At 49.2% G+C, this 24,817-nt stretch overlaps 1 protein-coding gene across 1 annotated transcript; it reads right to left on the bottom strand.

The window, feature by feature from the left end:
- Nucleotides 1-22,466: 22,466 nt before the first annotated feature.
- Nucleotides 22,467-24,099, bottom strand: LOC142827661 (uncharacterized). The gene is made up of 2 exons (XM_075923171.1): nucleotides 23,229-24,099; nucleotides 22,467-23,033 (listed from the first exon to the last, which is right to left on the bottom strand). Exons 1-2 carry the CDS (start codon nucleotides 23,776-23,778, stop codon nucleotides 22,573-22,575), a joined length of 1,011 nt encoding a protein of 336 aa, XP_075779286.1. The 5' UTR covers nucleotides 23,779-24,099; the 3' UTR covers nucleotides 22,467-22,572.
- Nucleotides 24,100-24,817: the final 718 nt, after the last annotated feature.

The following is a 24,817-nucleotide window of genomic DNA, read 5'->3' as shown; positions in this document are numbered from 1 at the left end:
TGTTTGACCGCAGTGGAAGTGGAGTCAGGTGCAGACCCTGGATTTTGTGGGACAGGATTTCCCACTTCTGGAAGAATTATTATTTATTTGAGCACTGCTCAGATGGAGGAGGGAGAGCCCACGAAACCCAGTGGTATTTTCTACATCACTCAAAACTTGGAATTACTATATGTCTAGGGCAGGGGGCTTCTCACTGGACCATAGCCTGCTAGACTGTGTAAGAATGGGAGCAGGGCTACAATCATCACACCTCATCTCCCTCCTTCCTTCTGCCCACTTTGTTGACATAAGTGTAACTGAGTGCACCATACTCCATCCTCCTGCTTTCTGATGGGCAGGAAGATACACCGCTCCAACCATTCTGGGAACCTCATGGAGATATCAGGAGAAAAGGATAGCAAAGCATGACTGCATATATGCTCTGACCCAAGCTCTGACCCCTTCATCTTCTTGGCGTTAAATGCTTCATCTCTGGATCTCATCGCTATATGTGTTCATGGGGATTTTCATTTCCTCCTGAAGCCTCTGGAACAACAACTGTATGACTCACAGGCCTTTATTTTTAGTACCTAATCACATTATTTTGCTGCATTGCCTCCCCTAGAGCCTGGGTCTTCATCAGACCTTTGCTCATCCTTCTAAATCTTCTCAGATTCTAATTTTTGCTCTGTGGGTCCCAATCTTTTGGGCTTGGCTCCTCTGCTACCTTCACTTAGTTTGGAAATCTTCTTTATTGAGTATTGGCACCCATCATCAGGATACATATCCTGTGTTGCTAAGAGAACCTGACTTCACCTAAGTTTTCAACCGGGAGACCTAGCCCTCCCTTGCTGAAAAATCACAACTTTTGCTGAATGTATCTTGCCTCTTTGCTTTGTAATAGCTATATTAATGTAGTCTGCTTCCTTCACGGCCCTTTTGAGCAGCCCCTTCTCCCTTCAGCATCTCCTGGCTCTTTTCATCTCCTCCTTCAGATGTCTTTTGTCTTTATTTTATTTTTTTTCTTTTCGAAGATACACTCAATTTTCCTTTGATTGCCCCAAGGTTTCCCTGACTTGGACTAAAGTGGGACTTTTGATCATTTGGGTATTTTGACTTTCACCATGCTATTTGCCCACATTTCATTAACTTTTTTTTTTATTTCCTTCAAATGGGCACCAATCCCCTCCTCCACTGATTCCTTTATTGTAAGTGCCTGTGCAGCAGAGGGGGATGGAGACCTGTAAGAAACATGCTCTTATCCTTGTTTGCCATACAGCAGGGAGCTGAATAAGCAGCAGAAAAAAAATCCAGCAAAACAAAAACAGAACACTTAATTTAAACTAAGGACAAGCAGGAAAGATGTGATCTGATAACCTGTAGGAATGCATGGGCAAGAGCAAAACCAAGGCAACAAAATCCCACAGCTACCGTGCCTGAAAAATGTGTATTGGAAACTCACTGCCTGAGACAACACTGCAGCTTGCAATTCCCCAGCAACTTCTAGCTAATAGAGAAGGTGTCAACAGCTCCTGCTGCTTCAGGGTACTGGGAAATGGGTGCTGGGTCTGGGGAGCAGTGCAGGGGACTCCATGACTTTAATATTCACTGGGCACTATGAAAAACAGGCCCAGTGTCATATCTGTGGAAATGGTCAATATCACATGGGAAGGAATGCCATAGTGGACAATTACGAAATAACCAGAATGGGTGATTATGCTGATATTTGGAGTTGGGTGAAAATTAGTTTCCTAATATTTGGAGATACTTGAAATCAGAGTTCAGACTATCATCTGAGCTGCTCTTTCCTGACCCCCAACATATCTTCCCCTAGCAGGCATGGCTAGCAGGAATTAGAGATGAGCATAATTCCAACACATCCGCAAAGCCTTGTTAAACATCCCTGCGATTCTTATAGCTGACCCCACTGAGCGCGGATGCATAGCATTCTGGTTTTCCTCGCCCTACCCATAGTGCTACTCACAGGGTTGGAGAACTTCTGTTTACTGGTTCTTCCCTTCGCCTCCCCGTACCTCAAAGTTAACAAGCGGGCAGATATGCAAATGCGTGGTCTAATCTCCCAATACTCCTTGCAGCCCCGAGCAGGAGGACAAACATTACAAGTGGAACCTTCATCCGGCAGTGACAGAACAATCATTTTTAATTTTTAAAAAATGCATTTCAGGGCTTTTATCGGCAAAACATCAAGCGCATTAAGAAGCAAATTAAGTCATTCTGCAGACAGTCCAATTGCTACGGTTTCCATGTCACAGTTAATGCTGTCTATTCCCACAGTGGATGTTTCAGGGTCCCTTCCCCCCACTCCTCCTGCAGCCCCTGGGATTACATCTACTTTTAGTTCCTACAGGGGAATTAATCAGCAGTGCTTCTGCGTGGAGCTCCTGAAATAGAAATCTCAAATCAGGGTGGATGGGAAATAGCCTGGGAGTGATAAATGTGAAATTATGTTGCACTGTGTGTGTGTGGGGAGGAGGGGGGCTAGTCAGAACGCAGTGATTCTGGGGAGCAGCTGGCTATTTCCACTATAGAAGGGGTGATACAGAGGGAGGGGCCGTTGAGCAGTCCAAAGTAAGACGTGAGAGGAAAAGCGGAGGGACAATTATCACAAAAAAGTGTGATTATCTAAACCTGTGACATGATTTCCAACCGTTAAGGTCTGTGACCTTTATATCCAGGGGAGTCCAGAAAGCCTCTGAGTTGATATAACTTCCACCTCCTTTGGGCTCCTCAGTGTATGTAGAATGTTGCTCCAAATTAAACTCTCTCCAGACTTTTTCACTCTAACCCCTTAGACCTCTTACCCCAGCACACTGAGTCTAAGGTCTGGGCTGCAAACAGTCTTCGTACCGATTTAACTATTTCAATTCAGGGCTTGATTTCATACCACTATAGTTAAAGCAGTACAGCCCCTAGTGAGACTGCAGTTACACTGCCCTAAATGGCCTCTCGCTGCTACATAAACTAGAGCAGAACCAGAACCTTTATATAAATACAAATGTGTCCATGGGAAAGGGTTGTACCTTTTTTTTTTCTTTATAAACCAACATAGTGACAATATTCTAAAAAACTGTAGACATGCCCTAAGGGAGCCACATTGATCTGACTCACACAGAGGAGCTAGTGAAGCAATGAGGGCTGGACCAGAGGAAGCAATTAATGGGAGAGTACAAAAATGTGCAAGCAAAATCATCCATTCCCTTTAGTAACTTGCATCATCTTGCAGCCCCAAGGTGTGTAAGTTCCATCAATTTACCCATGAAAAGGTCTAAGACAGGGGTGGGAGACCTTTGGGTCAGGGGCCACTGACCCATAAAAAAAATCAGTTGGGGGACACAAGTGAGAAGCAGAAAAAAAAAACAACCCTCACTGTGGCCCCTGACTGAGAAGGAGAAAGATACTCCTCACATTCCCTTTGGGGAGCCCAGCCTAATAGATTTTGTGTGCTCCAGCCCCCAGGAAGGCAGCAGGGGTGCTGGAGTATCAGCACGCACTCTCCAATGGTGTGTGTGTGTGGGAGGGAGCGGCCCAGAGCCTCGGGAGCCAGATCCAAGCATGCCGAGAGCCACATCTGGCCCCTGGGCCTGAAGTTCCCCACCCCTGGTCTAAAAGAATTTATACCATTGTGAATTTTGCCTCTGAGTTTGGCCCTGTGTGTTCTCCTGGCTTGGATTTCCATCAGAGCGAAGGATAGTGCAGGCCATGCTCAAACTTAGGGGGGTTTTACCTGGTGAAATTGCTCTGCAAAAAGGGAGGATAGTGTCAGGCTAACAAGAGGCAAAGCTCTGATCCCTGAAAAGCAAGGAGGAAAGCCACCAGCGGTTTTGCCAACAGGCAAGTGATTTGGTGTTACCCTTTAGTAGACATGTCATATTCATTCAATCACACAGGAAGACATACAGAGATAGACACTCTCTGCTTTCCCAGTATCTGCTTTTGATCATGTATCCAATCATTAGGGCTAGTCAAACATTTTCCATATCATCTTACTTTAAAAAAAATTGGGTCTTGATTAAAAGAAAAATGTTTACCGAATGTGTCAACTTGCCTTGAAAATTTTTGATTATTTTCAGAAAACCAGACACCCCAAAACAATTTTGTCCAAAAACTGATTTTTTTTTCACTTTTGGGGAGTTTTTGATGAATCCTGTGTGTGGGTGAATCCATTGTCTGACCAACTCTTCTGATCACTCAAAAAAGTAAGTGAAACCTTTCTTCATATAAAGGACCCCGGTAACAAATCCAACCACGCTCTCCTAAGAATGGCAGAATGGGATTTCATATTCCCTTGTTCTCTTTGGGTATGTCTCCTTATAAAATGAGGTTTAAGGGTTATTTCAAAAGAAGGGTTTTTTCCTCAAAATAACCATGTCTAAATATCAATTTTTATCTCAAAATAGGGTATTTTGAAAAAGTGGCCGGCTGCGATTATGCAAATGAAGTGTGGGAAATTCAAATCCATGCTGCATTTGCAATTTTGCTCAGCTGCATTTGCATTCCTCTCTCAACAGAAGAATGCAGTGTAGACATACCCTTTGAGTTCTTCTCCTTCCCTTTCAGATGCTATCTTTCCATGTTTGTGGAGTCAGTCACTTTTTGTTGTGGTATCTGTCTACTTTAAATGATATACAATATGCATAATAGTAAAAGAATCGTAGATCAATGCCTATAATCAGTTACAATTACCCAAGTTATCTATGCTCTTCTTAGTTGTACCCAGTACGAGGCCCAGCCATCCTGACATCCTGCAAGCTGCATGACCTGTATGTGTGACCCAGGAACTTCTTGGTGCAAAGTGGCAGACGGCATATGTATTCTCTCTGCTCTGGAGTAGAACAGGAAGAAGGCATAATTGAAACCTTCCAAAGTTTTGGCTCAAGCGAGAGGGAATGGGGGCATCATTTGATTTCCCTGCCTCAGGTGCCAAAATGTTGTGGGCCGGCCCTTTACAACATATCTAATACATCCCAGAATGATGTTTGCTTTTTTTGCAACACTATTATACTCGTATTTAGCTTGTGTTCCACTATGACCCTTCCCCTCTGGAATGGTCACCTCATGGAATGAGGTGTAACAGTTAACTCGAACTAAAGACTTAGTTCGAGTTAATGTTTGGCTGCTGCGTGTAGCCGCAGGCAGTTAGTTCAGACTAAGGGGATTTCAAAATGGCGCCCGGACGGGAAGATGCAAATAAAGCCCGGGATATTTAAATCCCGGGCTTCCTTTGCAACTTCGAATGCCTACATTAGCCTCCCTAGTTCAAACTAGGGGGCTAGTGTAGACATTCCCTCAATGAGAAGGTCAAACAAAATTGTATCAAAAGACTTACTAAAGACTAGATATACCACATCTACTGCTTCTCCCCATCTACAAGACTTTTTGCCTTGTCAAAAAAAGCTAACAAATTGGTTTGACACAGTTTGTCCCAGCACTAGGTGCCCCAGAGAGGGTGGACCGAGGACAATGATCAAGCAATTTGTCTCCTGCCATCCCTCTCCAGCCTCTGACAAACAGAGGCCAAGGACACCATTTTATCCCCTGGCTAATAGCCTTTTATGGACCTAACCTCCATGAAATTATCTAGCTTCTCTTTAAACTCTATTATAGTCCTAGTCTTCACAGCCTCCTGTGGCAAGGCGTTCCATAGGTTGCCTTCACGCTGTGTGAAGAACTTTCTTTTATTAGTTTTAAACCTGCTACCCATTCCTGACATATTCATGCTGACTATTCCTTATCACTTTATTATCTTCTAGATGTTTGCAAATATATTGCTTAGTTATTAGGTTCCTTATATTTCCTGGTACAGAAGTTAAACTTACTGATCTGTAATTCCATAAGTTGTCCTTATTTCCCTTTTTATAGGTGGGCTCTATATTTGCCCTTTTCCAATCTTCTTGTATCTCTCCTGACTTCCAAGATTTATCTGAGCCATTAGCTATTATTTTTGAAATCTCCTCAGTCAGCTCCTTGAGTATTCTAGGATGCATTTCATCAGGCTTTGTGACCTGATGATAGCTATCTTGTCTAAGTCATTTTTACCTTGTTCTTTCCATATTTTAGCTTCTGATCTTACTCCATTTTCCATTGCATTCATTGTGTTAGGTATCCAATCACTACCAATCTCCTTGGTGAAAACTGAAACAAAGAATTCATTAAGCACCTCTGCTATTTCCACATTTTCTATTGTTTTTCCCTCTTCATTGAGTAAGAGCTCAACTCTGTCCTTGTTCTTCCTCTTGCTTCTAATGTATTTGTAGAATGTTTTCTTGTTACCCTTTATATCGCTAGATAGTTTGATTTGTTTTGTGCCTTGGCCCTTCTAATTTTGCTTCTGCATACTTGTGATATTTGTTTATGTTCATTCTTTGTAATTTGACTGCATTTCTACTTTTTGTTAATGCCAGTAAAGAGATTCTGAAATTGACAAGAGAGGCACCAGAAAAACACTTATCAGTGGCTGTCTTTTTTACGAGTAAAAACACTGGATTATGGGGGGGGGGTGACATCAGTGGAGGTACAGAAAGATACTCTAGATCAGTGTTTCCCAATTTTATTTGGCTGAGGAATCCTTTTCAGCTTTTCAAAATTTCAAGGAACCCCTAGGTTTGTCAAGCAAAAAAAAAAAAAGGAAAAAAGGGGTGGGGTGGGGCAGGGCAGGGGAGGAGAGAGGGACCCACCAATTCATGAAATTCACATTCCTTCCCCAAGACACCCCCCCATCTCCTTTCTGTGAGGCCTCATCCACTCTGTTCCCCTCCTCTCCATCACTTCCTATACCCAGCCCTTATACTTGTCTCAACCTAGTGAGAGTGAGGTGTGAGGTGGGAATGAGGGATTTGGGTGTGGGAAGGGGTGCGAAGTACAAACTCTGGGAGGGAATTTGGATGCAGGAGAAAGGGCTGTTGACTCAGGGAAGGGGCTCTAGGCTGGGGAGTGTTAGGTTCAGGTGGAAGGTTGGGGTGCTGAGCAAGCCAGGGTTTGTACGTGTGAGGGTGCAGGAGTTTGGGCTGGATATGTGAGGGACTCAGGGAAAGAAGTTTGTGAGTATGATGGGCTCAGGACACAGATTTGTGATGTGTGGATGGTGGAGGAATGTTGTGGCAGAAGACTGAGGATGTGGGGATGCAGGAGTGTGGGGATGTAAGAGGCTCAGGACGGGGGTTCCAGTGTATGATAGGTTCAGATTTGGGGTCAGGGGGTGCAGGAATGTTATGATGTTGTAGTGAAATGGGGGTTTGGTCCCAATTGGGGGCTTGTTGGCCTGGCTTCATTTTTAAATAAAATATTATGTCAAACTCAAAAGGTTTTAGCTTTGTCTTTATATATGAGAGGGGTGAGGAACCTGTTTTGAGTCAAGGGTCCCTGACCCACAGAAAAGTCAGTTGGGGCCACACAAGTGAGATGCAAAAAACCAAAAAAAAGCTCCTCCAAAAACCCCCAAGCCTCACTAATGTGGTCCCAAATGTGCTGGTGGGGGTAGGGGACAGAGTACTAGTGGGTGCTGGGGCTGAGGAGAGGGTGCTTCTGGGTGGAAGGATGCTGGCTCAGGTGGCAGGGTGCTGGGACAAGGAACAGGGTGCTGCTGGGTGCTAGCGTGGATGGCAGGGTGCTGGGGCTGGGGCCAGGGCCAGGGTGGTGCTGAGTCCTGGGGTGTGAGGCAAGGTGCTGGGGTCAGGGCAGTGCTAGGGTGGATGGCAGGGCTGCCAAGGAGCGGGATAGGGATGGGGTGCAGGATCTGGGAGGGAGCTGGGGAATGGAAGGGGGCAAGGTCTAGGTAGGGTGCAGACCAGATAGGTAGGGTGCAGAAGCAGGCTGGATGTAGGGTGTCTGGCTACGAGGGAGGGTGCGAGGAGGGGACTTGGGTAGGAGTTGGACCTCCCTGATCTGGCACCCTCTAGACCTGACTGGTCCCAGATGAGGAATTTTTGGACAGGGGAGGTCATTTCAGGGCTCCTGGTCCCCCCCCCCTTCCCCACTAGGCTTCTTTGCACCTCTATCCCCTGCAACCGAACTAAGCTGCCCACCCCTGCTGGTTCCCTGCACCTCCCCCAAAACCATCCCTCACAATCCAAGGGAGTTCAGCACCAGTTCCCTGCAGCCCCTCACAGCCCAGCTGAGCTTCCTGTCTGTTCTGTATGCCCTCCCCTATCCACCTCAGCCCAGCTGAGCCCTGCACTGGTTCCCTGCATGCCTCCCCACAGCACAGCTGATCCCCGTTTCCCTGCACCTCCTCCAAGCCCCACAAAACTGCTTAGCCAGGAGCCGATTCCCTGTCCCTCCCTCCCCTTGAGTCTAGCCCCGGTTCCCGGCACCTCCCTCCTCCTGCAGTCAAACTGAGCTCCACACACACACACACACACACCCCACAGCCCAGCCCAGCTCCCCAGACCTCCCCACTCTGCAACCCAGCTGAGCTCAGTTTCCCTGCACCTTCCCCCAAACCATGTAGGCATGCTGAGCCAGTGCTGATTCCCTGCCCCTGCCTTCCTCCCTCCCTTCCTTTGGCTGTGTCTACACTGGCACGATATTGCGCCAAAGCGGCCGCTCTTGCGCAAAAATTTGCTGCCTGTCTACACTGGCCGTGTGTTCTTGCACAAGTACACTGACGTTCTCATGTATGAAATCAGGGCTTCTTCCGCAAGAACTACGATGCTCCCGCTCAGGAATAAGCCCTTTTGAGCAACTATTCTTGCGCAAGAGGCCAGTGTAGATAGACAACATGAATTTCTTGAGCAAGAAAGCCCTATGGCTAAAATGGCCATCGGCACTTTCTTGGGCAAGAGAGTGTCCACACTGCCATAGATGCTCTTGTGCAAAAGCACAGCTCGCACGTGGAAGTGTGGATGTGTTCTTGCACAAGATGTTCTTGCACAAGAAACAACCAGTGTAGACATAGCCTAAGAGTTTCCTTACATGAGTAAAATGAATTTTGTGTTGTGCACCAGTATTGAGTTCATGTGGATTGTTTGGATGTGCCACCCAAGTTATTAATATTTTTAAACCTACCTCTGCCTTTTCCCTCTGCTGCCATGTCAGCTCCCCTGGTGCCTGCTGCCCCCTGACTCCTCACCCTCCTTTGCTGTCCTGACTCCTGCTCTTCTCACTGTCCTCAGCCCTCCTGCAACCCCCCCCTCCACCAGCCCTTTTCTCCTCCCTGTGCCCACTTCTCCAGTAGCCCCACTCTGATCATGTGAGCTACCCCTCCTCATCCCCTCTTCTAACACCTCCCTCTACAAACCTGTTCTGCGTCTCTCCTCTGATGGTGGTCCCTCCACTGGGCAGGTGTCTGCCCAGAATCCCCTGGCACCTGCACCTTCTCTTACCACTGCACCGACCTAGTACCTCCCCCTTCCCTCACTTCCCCTGCTCCCTTTGGTCCATTTTCCCCTGATACCCACCCCTCACCACCCTCTGGCCCCATTCCCCTCATGTCCCTCTGCCCTCTCACATGACTTGCTCCATCCCCACCTTCCTCATGCCCACCCCTTCTTTCAAGCCTTCTCTCAGCACCTCCCCTCACTCCTCTAGCCCCCCAGTGCCCTTACCCTCTCCCCTCCCAGCATCACCCTGTCCCCCTCCCACTGACACCTCTCCTCCTGCCCTTTTCCTCATTGTCTGCGCTTGGCCCCCTGCCATTTGTCTCTCCTCCACCCCTGTCCCTTTTGCCCGCCGGGCGCCAGAGGGCGGGGACACTTGCGTGCCCGGGGGCAGGGCCCCCCCATCGCTGCATGCCTGGGGGTGCCCCCCCAAGCGCTGCGCGCCCGGGGCTGGTGCCCCCCCAAAGCGCCGCGTGCCTGGGGCCGGCGCCCCCCCCCCCAAGCACCGTGCACCCAGAGCGTGGGCGGCCAATCTGTGGCGCTCCTGGAGTGCCTTCCCCTTCCCCTCCGCACAAGCACCTTCCTCTCCCAGCCCTTTCCCTTTCCCTCTGCACAAGTCCCTTCCCTTCCCTTCCCCTCCCTTTCCCTTTCCCATACCTTCTGCCTTCCACTTTGTGGGGCCGAAGTCTGTGCTCTGTCCCCACACTCCGAACCTGCAACTCAGCCATGCGCTTATCACAGCGCCCAGCAAGTTTAAAATCCCGGGCTGTGACGTTATGTCACGTCTGGGCGTCTCTCCACCTGCTGGTTTGAGCGTGCTGCACAGGGCAGCAGCAGCCAGCCAGGGGGAGCTCAGGGAAGGTGGCGCACGGCAGGGACAGGCTCTCTCTCTCTCTTTTTCAGAGGGGGCGGGGGAGCGCCGGCTCCTCGCGGAACCCCTCGTTGTGCTCCGCGGAACCCCAGGGTTCCGCGGAGCACCAATTGGGAAACACTGCTCTAGATCTTCTCCATGGAAGAGGCAGGCTGAGGGCAGGGCTGGTTACTTGAACAGAAAATCACAGCCAAGTGTGAGGTTTTGCTCTATAAGATATAACAATAACTAGTAAAATAAGTCTTAGGCCTAGAATACATGCTATGCTTTCATTTTATATGTAACCATTTGTTTCCAATACTTCTACTTGCTACCATTAGAATCTCTATACTGTGATCAATGAACTTCTACTTGCTTTCACTATAAACATTCTACGTGCTGTGAGTGGAGTGAAGTGAAGCAGTGAACTGAGGTGTATCTGATAAGCTGGGATGTAGTGCTTTGCTGGGGATAGTGGATCTGTAAATACCGTGAGTGTCCAATGGAACTGGGTTAGACACTCCAGAGAAGTGCTTGGGAGGCTGGAGTGCCTATTACTGACCTGTAGAGACAGAGTGAGGCCTGCGCAGGCCAAGAGGGGTGTGCATATGTTGCCCATAGCCAGCGGAGTTGGGGAGCTTACTTGCACATGCTAGGGGCAGGTGGTGGCAAGCAAGGTGCCTCCCTGCCAAGGGTTCCCTGGGTGTGTGACCTGTATGTCTTCATATACTCCTATGGGGTACTTTTTGTGCCAGCTTGTCTTGCCTGGAATTTACAGTGGATCCAGACTAATAAAATGTTCAGCTGAGCAGAAAGAGTCTCCTCTGACTCCTAAACTATTAGGCAACAAGGGACTATCGTGATCATCTAGTCTGACCTGCACATTACAGACCACAGAATACCACCCACCCACTCTGGTAATAGATGCCTAATCTTTGGATGAGTTACTGATGTTCTTAAAACTTGGTTTAAAGACTTCAAGTTACAAAGAATCCACCATGTACGGCAGGGGTGGCCAACACGTTATAGACAAAGAGCCAAAATAATGATGGATATAGCACAAAGAGCCGAGGGGGAAAAAGTTATCAGGCAAAAAAAAAAAAAAAAAAAAAAAGGCCCGCCGCCACCCTTTTAAGATCTGAGCAGGCATTGCCCTTTTAAGGTGGCCATTTTGAACTCTGCACACTGTGACTCCAACTCAAGTACCTTTCAGACAGAAACACGTTGCCCCTGCCATCCTCCCCTCCCCCGGTCTCTGCCAATCTGATCGGAGAGAGAATTCCTTCCCAACCCCAAATATGGCAACCAGTTAGACTCTGAGCATGTGGATAAAGATCTACCAGCCATACACCTGGGAAAGAATTTGCTGTAGTAACTCAGAGTCCTCCCCATCTGGTACCCCATATCCAACCATTGAAGCAATTGGCTAATAGCAGTCATGGATGGGCCATCTCCTCTGCCTTTGCAGGCAATCTCATTTTACCAATCACTGCATATATTTATCAACCTCCGTCTTGAAACAAATCAAGTTTTTTGCCCCCTCTTCTTCCCTAGGAAGGCTGTTCTAGGTCTGATGGTTAGAAAACTTCATCTAATTTCAAGCCTATATTTATTAATGGCCAAACTATATCCATGTGTTCTAGTGTCAACGTCAGCCCTTAACTTAAATAATTCCTCTCTCTCTGTGAGATTTATTCCTCTGATGCATTTATAGAGAGCAATCATAGCTCCCTTCAGTCCTTGATTTGTTAGGCTAAAGAAGCCCAACTCCTTAAGTCTTCTTTTATAAGGCAGACATTTAATTCCTCTGCTTGTCCTAGTTGCCCTTCTCTGCATTTGTTCCATTTAAATGCATCTTTCTTAAACATGGGAGGCCAGAATTGCACACAGTAGTCCAGAGGAGGTCTCCCCAGAGTCTTGCACAATAGTAATAACATCCCCTCTCTCTAATAGGAGTACCTCCCCCCGTGCATCTTTAGATTGCACTTGTATTGTTTTACAGCTGCATCACAATGATGACCCATCGTTAGGGCCCTGCCAAATTCATGTTTGGATCAGTTTCATAGCCAGAGGGTTTTAAAAAATCACTCGTCATTATTTCAGCTATTTAAATCTGAAATGTTATGGTGTTGTAATTGTAGGTGTCCTGGCGTAAGAAGCGGGGGAGGGTTGCAAGGTTATTGTAGGGGGCATTGTGGTACTTCTGCACTGCTGCCAGTGGCAGTGCTGCCTTCACTCTAAAGGTAGCTCAGAAGTAACAGTGCAACCCCCCTAAAATAACCTTGTGACTCCCTTGCAACTCTCTTTTGGGTCAGGACCCCTCATTTAAGAAACCCTGGTCTCCTCAGTGAAATCTGAATAATCTAGGTCAAAAGCACACACAAAACCAGATTTCACAGGGGGATAACAGATTTCACCATCTACGATGCAATTTTCATGGTGGTGAATTTGGTATGGTCCTCCTCGTAGTCATTCTGTGATTATTCAATGCACCCAAATCTTTCTCCTTCTCTGTAGTTTCCAACTGATACTTCAGCTTGTAACAAAAATTCTTGTTAGTCCCAAAATGGAAGACCATGCACTTTACACTATTCAGTTTCATCCCATATCTATTACACCAGCTTTCAAGGTCATCCAAATCTTCTTATATGATATTCTGGCAATATCTCCTCTTGTGTTATCTACAGATTTTATTAGCATACTCCCACTTTTTGTGCCAAGGTCATTAATGAAAATGTTAAATAAGATAGATCCCAAGATATATCCCCAGGGAACTCCACTAGTGACCTTTCTCTAGCCTGAGAGTTCACCTTTCAATATGACTATTGTAGTTTCCCCTTTAATCAGTTCTTCACCAGCTTTTTTATTTTTGTATTAATCCCCATTTCCTCCAATTTAACAAATAATTTACCATGTGTTAATGTATCAAATATTTTACTGAAATCCAGGTAGATTAGATCTACTGCATTTCCTTTGTCTAGAAAATCAATTATCTTCTCAATAAAGAGATCAGGTGATCTGGCATGATCTATATGTTGTAAAATCTTACTGTATTTTATCCCATTTCTCATTCATCTCTATAGGCCTCGTCTCCACTTACCCTGAGATGGATGCTCCGGAGATCGATCTTCCGGAGTTGGATTTAGTAGGTCTAGTAAAGACCCAAACAGTTGACTGCTGATGGTGCCCCCATTAACCCCTATACTCTCCGTCATCGTGAGGAGTAAGGGAAGTCAGTGGGAGAGTTTCTCCCATTGATTTCCAACAATGGGATGCTGCAGAAATTTGATTTAAAGTACATTGACTCCAGTTATGCTAGTCTCATAGCTGGAGTTGCAAACTTTAGGTCAACTTTCTCCCCCAGTATAGACCTGCCCTATATGCTTAAGTACTTTCTCTTCCAAAATTCATTCTAAGACTTAGGCTATGTCTAGACTGGGAAGGTTTGGTGACAAAAGTGACATGCAAAAGTGAAAACTGATCAAACTGTTTTTTCTGCCTCTCATTGTAGACATTTTATGGTCACATTGCTAGCTAGCTCCCTTGTGGATAGATAGAGCAAAGAACTGTGGGTAAGCCTCCCACAATGCAGTGTGGTAGGAAGGCAGAGCTGATCCCTGTACTTCTTGGGATTCTCTCCAAGTTCTTCCACAACATACTCAGTTGCTGGCAGCAGCGTCGTAAGTATCCCTGTGAGGTCTCCGTGCTGAGGAATGTCAAAGAAAGCACAGCATCGGTCCTCCTCCCCCTGCAGCAGCAGTCTGGCTGCTTCTGTGTTCCTAGCAGGGCAGACCAGGAACATTCCAATGATTTGCTCTTTTGCTGTTCCCCAAACAGAGCAGCTTACTCAGCTGCCAGATACTTCCCTCAGCTTTGAAAAGGGAGGAGTGCATGCCTGGGAGCAGCAGAGATCACAAAACACTGAACACAGCCACTTGGGCAGGCATTGTGGGACACTGAGGGAAGCCAGTTCTCTCAACAAAACAAACAGAATCCACACTGGCTCTTTGTCAGAAATAAAGGGAGGGGAAAAGACAAAAGTCTCTCATAGTGGTAGAAGGTTTTTGTCGCCAGAACTGGGTCTTCTCTCCCTCTCCCCCACAAAAGTCACACTGTAGTGTGAATGCTCTCACTGTTTTGTCAGCAAAAGGCAGTTTTTGGTGACAAAACATGCCAGTATAGGCAAGGCCCTAGAATACAACTGAGGTCAAACTAAGAGGCCTGTAATTTTTCAGATCAATTCTTTTTCCTTTCTTAAATATAGGTACTACAGTTGCCATTCTAAAGTCATTGGGGACAATCCCTGAGTGTATGGCTTCATGAAATATCATTGCTGTTGGCCTGGAAATGTCATGTTCCAGTTCCTTTAATGTACTTTGATTGAAATTATTCAGACCCGCCCCCAATTTGGTCCTATTAAGATGTTTGAGTTTGATTTGCACTTCAGACAGGCTAATTTCTCCTTCCATATCCTTGCTCACTAGCCACACTGCCATTGATCCCAGACTCCTCATTACACTATTAGAAACAGAGGTAAATATTAAGTTTGGTGTTGGACCATGCCTAGATTACCTTTAATCTCCACCCCATCCTCAGTGCTTAGTGGCCTCACTTCTTTCCTTGCTTACCTTTTATTGATATGGCTAAAAAGTCTGTTATTATTTCTTTTAATTCCCCTTGCAAGTTCCAACTCCACTTTGCTTGTGTCAGTTCTGACTTTTCACCTACATTTTATAAGAGGTAGCTTTCCTTGCTGATCCATCCCTCCTTCCGTTTGTTGTAAGCTTTCTGCTTTCACTTACTCACCTGTTAGAGATGTATGTTCATCCAGTTTGGTTTGCAACCCTTCCCGAGGATTTTTTCTCTCCCATCCTTGGGTTGCAGACTTCACACAGTTTCTGCAACAGTGACTTACAATTAAGTCCAAACCGCTGTCACATTCAAATTGAATGTGTTCTTCAGTCCAATCCCCTTCCCTAATTCCCTTCGTTTTTTAAAGATTGCTCTTTTGAAATCCAAGACCCGCTGCAGGGCTGGCGACAGACTTCACTGGGCACTACGCAATTGGTGATGGGGACCTCAGTTCTGGGACTCCCAGAAGCCGTGAATTGTCGGGAGGAAGTGGCCAGCCCTCTGCACAGCCTGAATCCTGCCACGTGGGCTCCGGCGGTGAGTTAAAGAGTCTGGGACGTTGGCCATGGCTGCTGTTGCAGTAGCCAGCAGCCTGCAGCCCTTTAAAATTGCTGGGCTGTGGGGCAACTGCTCCTTTTACCTTGCAGGACGCATAAGGGATCTGTCAAAAAAGGCTTTCTTTCTCGACAGATCCCCCTCTAGACTGTCGCTTTTTGCCGACAAAGTGCTGAGTTGGCAAAACACGGCGTCCATTATTATGCAAATTAGGTGCGGGATATTTAAATCCCTGCCTCAGTTGCAATGTCGACCTGCCTAATCTGCATCTCTCTGCCGACAGAGGGATGCAGTCTAGACATACCCTCTGCTATCATATCCTGGAATGTCTGGGTCCTACCACTATTAGTAGACTTCTCCTCCAATCTATACCTGATAAATGAAAGTCTTCCATAATCACATAATTGCCAGTAGACACTAATTTCTCAGGTATAAATTGGAAGAGAAGTCTACTAATAGTGGTAGGACTCAGACATTCCGGGATATGATAGCAGAGGGTATGTCTTGACTGCATCCCTAATGGGTATCCTAATGGGTCCTGGGGTTCTGGTGCAGGCCCAAATCCTAATGGGTAACCAGTATCCTAATGGGTCCTGGGGTTCTGGTGCAGGCCCCACACACTATCTTCTGTCACCTTTCTTCCCCAGAATGATTTTGACCCAAATAGAGTCCATTTATATTCATTCCCTGGGAGACCTATGTGCACCAGGCCTCAGATGACTTGATCCTTATTCCCTTGCTTGGAGGAGATGCTTTATGTGTAGGGTAGTAGCCAGGTAGGCATAACCCTTCTCTGGGTGTGTCTAGACTACACCTTGCTGTCAACAGAGACATGTACATTAGGCACATCAAAATTGCTAATGAAGCAGGAATTTAAATATCCCGCGCTTCATTAGCATAAACATGGCTGACGCTTTTTTCCGAAAAGGAGTTATTTAAAAAAAAAAAACGGCAGTCTAGACGTGGATCTGTTGAAAATAAACCCTTTTTCAACAGATCCTGAAAACCTCATTTTTTGAGGAATATAGGATCTGTCGAAAAAGGGTTTATTTTTGACAGATCTGCGTCTAGACTGCCATATTTTTTGAAAAAACTCCATTTTGAAAAAAGCAGCGGCCATGTTTATGCTAATGAGGCACGGGATATTTAAATCCCTGCTTCATTAGCAATTTCAATGTGCTTGATTTGCATCCCTCTGTCAACAGAGGGATGCAGTCTAGACGTAGCCTCTGTGTCCTGCCTCATGAGTGAGACATGGCAGAGGGGGTAAGAGTAGGTTTCTTTTTTCAGCTTGACAATGGTCTATCAGCTGGGATTGTGACCTGAGGCTGTGCCCCTCTGGCCATTCTTTATTGCTGCATTTCAGTATTTTCAACCGTGTTGTTGAACTGCGCTCCCGAATCTCCATCTTGCTTCTTTGGTGCCATCCTCCCCACAGCCTGTGTCTGCTTCTCCTGGCACCAGAGAAAAGAATCCAGTGATCAAGTCTTAGCCTGTCTGACTCCAAACTTCCCCATTGTTGCAAGCCAAGGACTCTCCTGTGCTTGGCCAATAAACTCTTAGTGATCTGATCCTGACCAGCGTGTGTGTGTGAGGTGAGGGGTAGGAGAGAGCCCTAGGGACCCAGCCTGGCCCGGATGTTTTGTACCCTACTCATACATATTGATGTATATGGGGCATCTATCCTTGACAAAGGCTGTGCCACGTCCCTCCCAGAACAGGTGCAGTGCCAAGGGCAGCGGAGTGGGGGGGAGGCATTTCGTAAGAATTCAGCAACTGCCAAGTCAGGTGGAGACTTTTGTGGAGAATGAGTTAGCTGAAGGAAATCCAGTAGAACCAGTTTTCTCCTTGCTGCCTGTAGTGAGGTTGGTGAGGCACCTGGAGAATGGAATATTCCCAAATGTGGCCCAAAGAAAACAGAGTGTTTCTCCTGCTGGTGTTTAAAATCCAAAGTATTTCTATGGGCCAGGGATGGGGGGTAAATGTGTGAAGAGAATTACATGGGATTGTTTGGGCAGGAAAGGGAAGAGATGAGCAGGCTTTTGCAGAAGGGTGGGCCTTGTTTAGCTATGGGATTAAGCAAAGTCAGAGAAAAGAAGCTGACTTACGGAGAGGCATATGCCCTTGGGTTGAGAAGTCAAGCCAGACACTGCAACAGAAGGATCCTGGGCAGCTCTAGAGAACTCAGACCAGGGCTGGGTTGCCCTGGGTGCCAACGACCTTCTGTTCAGTTTGGCCTTTTCTCCCGTACACTGATTGGTGGCAGGAGCGGCCCTAGACGAGCTGTTGGCAACTAGCGCCTTAGGCAAAACGCGCGATCCGTGTGCGATTGGCGCCCCCAGCTCCAAACCCCTCAACAGCCATTTAATTTGGCACCCTAGGTGACCACCTAGTTTGCGCCTATGGACGGGCCGCCACTGATTGATGGCCTTCCTTGTTTGGTTGGTTTTGCTTAGCTGTGATGGGGCCTGGGGCTGGAGGAATATTCTGCCCTGGCCAGCAAATTGCCTGTGATTGTTCCTGCCCAGCCTCCAACCCAAAGAAAACTCCAGAATGGTGAGGAAAGAGAGGGAGGAAAAAGCGTGTCAAGTTTACTATTGTTCTATATATCTATGCCTTTCTTGTATGATTAAAATTGAAGAATAATGGTGTTCTAGATCAATGGCTCTCAGGCTTTCCAGACTGTTGGATCTTTTTCAGGAATCTAATTTGTCCTGCGTACCCTCAAGTTTCATTTAACTTAAAAACTGCTTGCTTACAGAACCAGACATAAAAACACAAAAGTGTCACAGTACACTAGTACTGGAAAATTGCTTACTGGCTCATTTTACCATATAATTATAAAATAAACCGACTTGAATATAAATATTGTACTTACATAAGAACATAAGAATAGCCATACTGGGTCAGATCAACGGTGCATCTAGACCAGTATCCTGTCTGCCAACAGTGACCAATACCAGATGGCCCAGGGGGAAGGATCACAACAAGTAATCCTCATGTGATCCCTCCCCTGTCACCCATTTCCAGACAAACATTGGCTAGGGACACCATTCCTACCCATCCTGGCTAATAGCCATTGATGGACCTCACCTCCATGAATCTATCTAGCTCTTTTTTGAACCCTGTTAAAGTCCCACATCCTCTGGCAAGGAGTTCCACATGTTCACTGTGCACTGAGTGAAGAAGAATTTCCTTTTGTTTGTTTTAAAGCTGCTGCCTATTAATTTCTTTTGGTGACCCCTAGTTCTTATATTGTGGGAATAAGTAAATAACTTTTCCTTATTCACTTTTTCCACACCAGTCATGATTTTATAGACCTCTATCATATCCCCTCTTAGTCTCTCTTTTCTAAGCTGAAAAGTCTAAGTTTTTTTAATCTCTCTTCATATGGGACCTGTTCCACACCCCCACTCATTTTTGTAGCCCTTTTCTGAACCTTTTCCAATGCCAATATATATCTTTTTTGAGATGAGGTGACCACATCTGTATGCAGTATTCAAGATGTGGGCGTATCATGGTTTTATATAGAGGTATGATTCCTAACATTGTTTGCTTTTTTGAATGCTGCTGCACACTGAGTGGATGTTTTCAGAGAACTATCCACAATGACTCCAAGATCTCTCTCTTAAGTAGTTGTAGCCAAATTAGTCCCCACCCTATTGAATGTATAGTTGGGATTATCTTTTCCAATCTGCATTACTTTACATTTACCAACATTAAATTTCATTTGCCATTTTGTTGCACAATCACTTAGTTTGGTGAGATCTTTTTGAAGCTCTTCAGTCCTCTTAGGTCTTTACTATATTGAGCAGTTTGGTATATTCTGCAAATTTTGCCACCTCACTGTTTATCCCTTTCTCTAGATCATTTATAATTAAGTTGAATAGGATGGGTCCCAGGACAGACCTTTGGGAGACCTCACTAGTTACCTCTCTCCACTCAGAAAACTTACCATTTTTTCCTACCCTGTTTCCTGTCCTTTAACCAATTATCAACCCATGAGAGGACCTTCCCTTTTATCCCATGACAACTTACTTTATTTAAGAGCTTTTGTGGAGGAACCTTGTCAAAGGCTTTCTGGAAATCTAAGTACACTATATCCACTGAAGCCCCCTTGTCCATATGTTTGTTGACCCCCTCAAAGAACTCTAGGGCTATGTCTACACCGGCGGCATCTGGTGCAAGAACTCTTTTGCGGAAGAGTTCTTGTGCAAAAAATCTTCCACAAGAGCATGTCTACACTGCCATGCGCTTTTGCGCAAGAGATGTGCTTTTGCGCAAGAGCGTCTATGGCAGTGTGCACGCTCTCTTGCACAAGAGAGCTCTGATGCCATTTTAACCATAGGGGCTTCTTGTGCAAGAAATTCATGTTGCCTGTCTATACTGCCCTCTTGTGGAAGAGCTCTTGTGAAAGAGAGCTTATTCCTCGTGGGGAGAGGAATAATTCTTCCGGAAGAAGCTCTGTTTTACAATACTATACTGTAAATTTACTTGTGCAAGAATGCTCGTGCATTGTAGACAGCAGTGTAGACAGCAGGCTGTTCTTGCGCAAGAAGCTACCAGTATAGACATAGCCTAGTAGATTACTAAGACATGATTTCCCTTTAGAGAAACCATGTTGACTTTCTGCCAACTAATTATGTTCATCTCTGTAGGTAAGTCTAGACTGCATCCCTCTGTCAGCAGAGGGATGCAGATTAGGCAGGTTGACATTGCAAATGAAGTGGGGATTTAAATATCCCGTGCTTAATTTGCATAAAAATGGCCACCATTTTTGCCGACTCAGCACTTTGTTGGCAAAAAGTGGCAGTCTAGAGGGGGACCTGTTGAGAAAGAAAGCCTTTTTCGACAGATTCTGTAAACTTCCTTGAAGGAGGCATAAGGGATCTGACGGTCTATAGTGTGTGTTACACTTGTCGAGTACCCTTGAAGAGTTACTCTGTCACCCAAGAGAGCCCATGAAGTTGGAGTTGTGGCAAAGGATGTGTTTAAGCTTTAGGAGAATCTTCGGGGTCAGCATTGGTCCCATGGGCTGGACAGTGGGACCATGGCTCTCGACTCTCAGGAAAGTGTACTACTCTGAGAATCTGCACCCTGGGTATGTCTACACTACAGCGCTAGTTCGAACTAACTTAGTTCGAATTAGTTAATTCGAACTAAGCTAGTTCGAACTAGCGCATCTAGAACTAAAAACTAGTTCGAACTAGCGTTTTGCTAGTTCGAACTAGCGCGTCCACACTGATTGGACGCAGGGGGGCATTTAAGGGCAGCTGAAACCGGTTCTGGCAGGGCATCAGGTCAGCAGTTGCTTTGTGTGGCTGCTGTCTGAGGCTATCTGAGGCTCGTGCTTAAAGGGACCCCCCCTGGACAGCCGGTTCTCAGCTTTTCCTGCTTGCTTGCCAACCTCGCCGAGGGACAGCAAAGCGTCGGTCTCTGTGCCCGTCTGTGTCGGTGCTTCCCTTCGGGGGGGACCGCCGCAGGTGGCAACATGGAGCCACGGCTCGCCCTGCACCTTCTGGTGCACGTTCTGGACTTGCTGCTGCAAGCCTGCCAGCAATGGCTCGAGGCTGCCTGGCACCACCTGGGGAACGTCAGCCCCCTGCCTCTCCGCCTGGCCGCCCTGGGGGCCGTGGAGGAGCCACGGCGGCGCCCCGGCACCGGCGTGCCCCGCCGCATCTGGCGTCTGGACACCAGCAGCAACTGGTGGGACCGCATCGTCCTGGAGCACTGGGACGACCGACAGTGGACCCAGAACTTTAGGATGAGGAGGGACACCTTCCTGGAGCTCTGCGAGTGGCTCGCCCCTGCCCTGCAAAGAAGGGACACTCGCATGAGGCCCGCCATCCCCCTCCAGAAGCGGGTGGCCATCGCCCTCTGGAAGCTCTCCACGCCGGACAGCTACCGATCCGTCGGGAACCAGTTCGGCGTGGGGAGATCCACTGTCGGAGCAGTGCTCATGCAGGTACGGCGCTCGTCGGCCACCGAGCCGGGGGGGAGGGGGGCTGCGAGGAGGGGATGGGCCGCCCCAGGGACAAAGGGGGGGGCGGGAGGAGGCGAAAGCGCCCCGCACCGGAGGGGTCGGGCTGTCCCGGCCGTACTACACGCCGCCAGGGGGGTTGCTTCCGGGAGTGGGGCGCGGGGCACTGCCAGGGCACGCACGCTCCCAGCCACCCGGGCGCCCCACTGATTGACGCTTTGCTGTGTCTCTCTCCGCAGGTGGTCAAGGCCATCAACCGGGTGCTGCTCCGCAGGGTGGTCCGCCTCGCCAACCCGGATGCCGTCATCCGGGGATTCGGCGCCCTCGGCTTCCCCAACTGCGGGGGGGCCATCGACGGGACGCACATCCCCATCCGTGCCCCGGAACACCAGGCGTCCCGGTACGTGAACCGCAAGGGGTACTTCTCCGTCATCCTGCAGGCCGTGTGTGACCACCGGGGACAGTTGACGGACATAAATGTGGGCTGGTCCGGCAAAGCACACGACGCCCGGGTGTACCGGAACTCCTCCGTGTGCCAGCGGCTGCAGGACGGGACCTTCTTCCCCGACCGCCACATCAGGGTCGGGGACGTGGACATGCCCGTCTGCCTGGTGGGGGATGCCGCCTACCCACTGCAGCCCTGGCTCATGAAGCCCTACACGGGACACCTCAATCCCTCCCGCCAGGCCTTCAATAACAGGCTGAGCAGGGCCCGCATCATGGTGGAGGGGGCCTTCGGGCGACTGAAAGCCCGCTTTCGATGCCTCCTCACCCGTCTGGACCTGGCCGAGCACAACATCCCTCCCGTGGTGGCGGCATGTTGTGTGCTCCACAATTTGTGTGAGCGGAAGGGGGAGGCTTTCTTGCCAGCCTGGATGGCTGAGGCTGACCGCATGGCTGGACACTACGGTCAGCCCCGCACCGCCGCCGTCCGGGAAGCCCAGCGGGGGGCCATCCGGATCCGGGAAGCCCTGCGGGAGAGCTTCCAGGTGGAGGAGGAGGAGGACTGACCTCTCCCTGCATGCCCCACCGGGGCCTTCTTCCACCCTACCCCCCCCCTTCCCCTTTCCCCTCCCTATCTACTGTACAATAAAGACACCTGTTTTTCAAACAAAAACGTCTGTTTATTTCAGAGAACTGGGGTGGGGGAGGGAGGAATGAAGGTGGGAGAAGGGAGGGGGAAACCTGGGACGAGGGAGCTGGAAGGGGAGGGGAGGGAAGGGAGGAAGGGAAAGGAAAGCTCAGGGGTGGGAGTCTGGGTGCCTCTCCCGTCTCGCCACACTGCGGGTCCGGGGGCGTCGGTGGGGAATGGTTGTGGAGGGGGGGGCAGAGAGGACAGGGGGTGTGGAGGAAGCAGGAGCGGAAGCAGGAGCGGAAGCAGGAGGAGCAGGAGGAGCAGGGGGAGCAGGGGGAGCAAGAGGGGGAGCAAGAGGGGGAGCAGGGGGAGGAGGAAATGGAAAGCGGTCTAGCAGGCTCTGGAGGTGGCCTCGCAGGGCACGGCCCTGCTCCTCCAGGGCCTCCAGACTCCTCTGGCGCAGCCTGAGGTCCTCCTGGACCCAGTGGTCCTGGAGACGGAGCTGTCGGTCCAGGAACCGGAGATGCCGCCTCTGGTAGTCCTCCTGGTTCCTGGCTGTCCTGCTTGCCCGGGCGCGGGCGGCTGCTGCAGGCGGTGTGGTGCGCCCTGCAGTCCCCGGTGCTGCAGCTGTGGTGCAAGAAGACCAGCGGTCAATTACCCCAGGGGCCCAGGTGTGTGAAACCCAGCTCCCCTCTGCAAGGCCAGGGCCCCTGCAGGATCCCCAGCTGCTGCTCCGTAGTGGGCAAGGCCCAGGCGCACGGTCCCGGGGCTCCCTCTCGCCCCAGCCCCCCGTACACATAAGGGGAACACGAGGGTACTCACAGGTGGATGCCTCCCCGGCCTCTGATGATGCAGGCGAGCGGCTCTGTGGGGTGCCTCGGGGGTCCCGGGTCCTGGGAAGGCTGGCGGCAGGCTCCTGGCTCTCAGAGCCCTCTTCCTCCTCCTCGGTGTCCAGGAGCGGTCCCTCTGCCCCGGGGTCAATCACGTCCCGGGGGGCAGGGACGGCATGAGGCCCCAGGATGCGGTCCAGGGCATGGAAGTGGGGGCAGGCCTCCGGGTCAGCCCCTGGCAGGCAGGCCCGGGAGTAGGACTGCCGCAAGTCTTTAATCTTGCAGCGCACCTGCTCCCGGCTGCGCTGGTGGCCCCTGGCGGCCAGGCTGGCAGCCATGCGTCCATAGACGGCCGCGTTCCGGTGGCTAGTGCGGAGATCGTGGACATTTGAGGCTTCCCCCCAAACCTCGATGAGGTCCACGATCTCCGCACTTGACCAGGCGGGCGCCCGCCTTTTGCGCCCCCGGGCAGGCTCCCGGGAGCCGCCAGGCTGGTCGTGGGGAGCAGTGGAGGGCTGGGAGCCCTCGGATGGCTGGCTCATCCTGTGGCAGGTGCAGGCTGTGCAGGCACGGGTGCTGGCAGCCTTGCAACTGGCACAAAGTGAGTAGCCAGCCCGTGGCCCTTTAAGGGCTCCGGGGCCGGGAGGGGGGCAATAGAGTTTCCCTGGTGTTGGCCAGAGTGGCCACCAGGGAAACCTGGGAAGCCTTAGCCTCCCACTAGTTCGAACTAAAGGGCTACACAGCCCTTAGTTCGAACTAGCTAGTTCGAACTAGGCGTTAGTCCTCGTAAAATGAGGTTTACCTAGTTCGAACTAAGCGCTCCGTTAGTTCGAATTAAGTTCGAACTAACGGAGCGCTAGTGTAGCGCATAGGAAAGTTAGTTCGAACTAACGTCCGTTAGTTCGAACTAACTTTCTAGTGTAGACATACCCCCTGAGAGCATGTCTAGGGCCTTCAAAGCAGGGTCACGATCTAGACTTTGTTCAGACTCCCTAGGCTTAGAGCACATGGGGATTCAGTCACACATGTGTAACAGGGACCCATGACATAGGGCAGTAGGTGGTTCTGAGCCAAGCCGGCTTTCCTTATGGATGGATGCTATTCTCCCTGCTCCAGTGTCAGTTCACTTTTATAAACAGCCAGCGAGGGGATAATCTCCCTCCCCTCTGCTATCGACACACAGGAGGACAGACACAGGGTTCCCTCTGAGCTGTGTACCTCTGTGGCTGCACAAAACAAATTTTAAGACTGCCCAGTTCATCTTCAGAGCTGTGCAGCAGCACTCACCACCACTCAATCTCCTGCTGAAACAGAAGGTTGTGGTGACAGCCTGGTGGGTTCTGTCCGGGCCATGTGGCGGTAGGCGGAACACCATGGCTGGCTGGCCAGGCTGCAAGGTGGCGGGTGGTTGTCCCCCTTTGCTCTGGCTGGAGCTGGGGTGCGATGTGGCTGTCTCTGCTGGGGCAGCCTCAGCGGACAGAATGCTGTGGCTGGCTGGCCAGGTGACATGGTGGCAGGTGGCTGCCCCGCTTGCTCCAGCTGGAGCCGGGCACAGTGAGGCTGTTCCCCCGGTTCCAGCTC

Source organism: Pelodiscus sinensis, chromosome 3 (genome assembly GCF_049634645.1).
Source record: "Pelodiscus sinensis isolate JC-2024 chromosome 3, ASM4963464v1, whole genome shotgun sequence".
NCBI lineage: Eukaryota > Metazoa > Chordata > Testudines > Trionychidae > Pelodiscus > Pelodiscus sinensis.
Note: the sequence above shows the minus strand (reverse complement) of the source record. Positions and strands in the feature narration are given on the sequence as shown.

What these genes read in the sequence shown, in the direction of transcription:
- LOC142827661 (XM_075923171.1), bottom strand. Translation starts at nt 23,778, where the DNA reads ATGAGCCAGCCATCCGAGGGCTCCCAGCCCTCCACTGCTCCCCACGAC. An exon ending in GGCCGGGGAGGCATCCACCT is followed by an intron (nt 23,034 to 23,228) that starts GTGAGTACCCTC and finishes CTTGCACCACAG; the next exon opens with CTGCAGCACCGGGGACTGCA.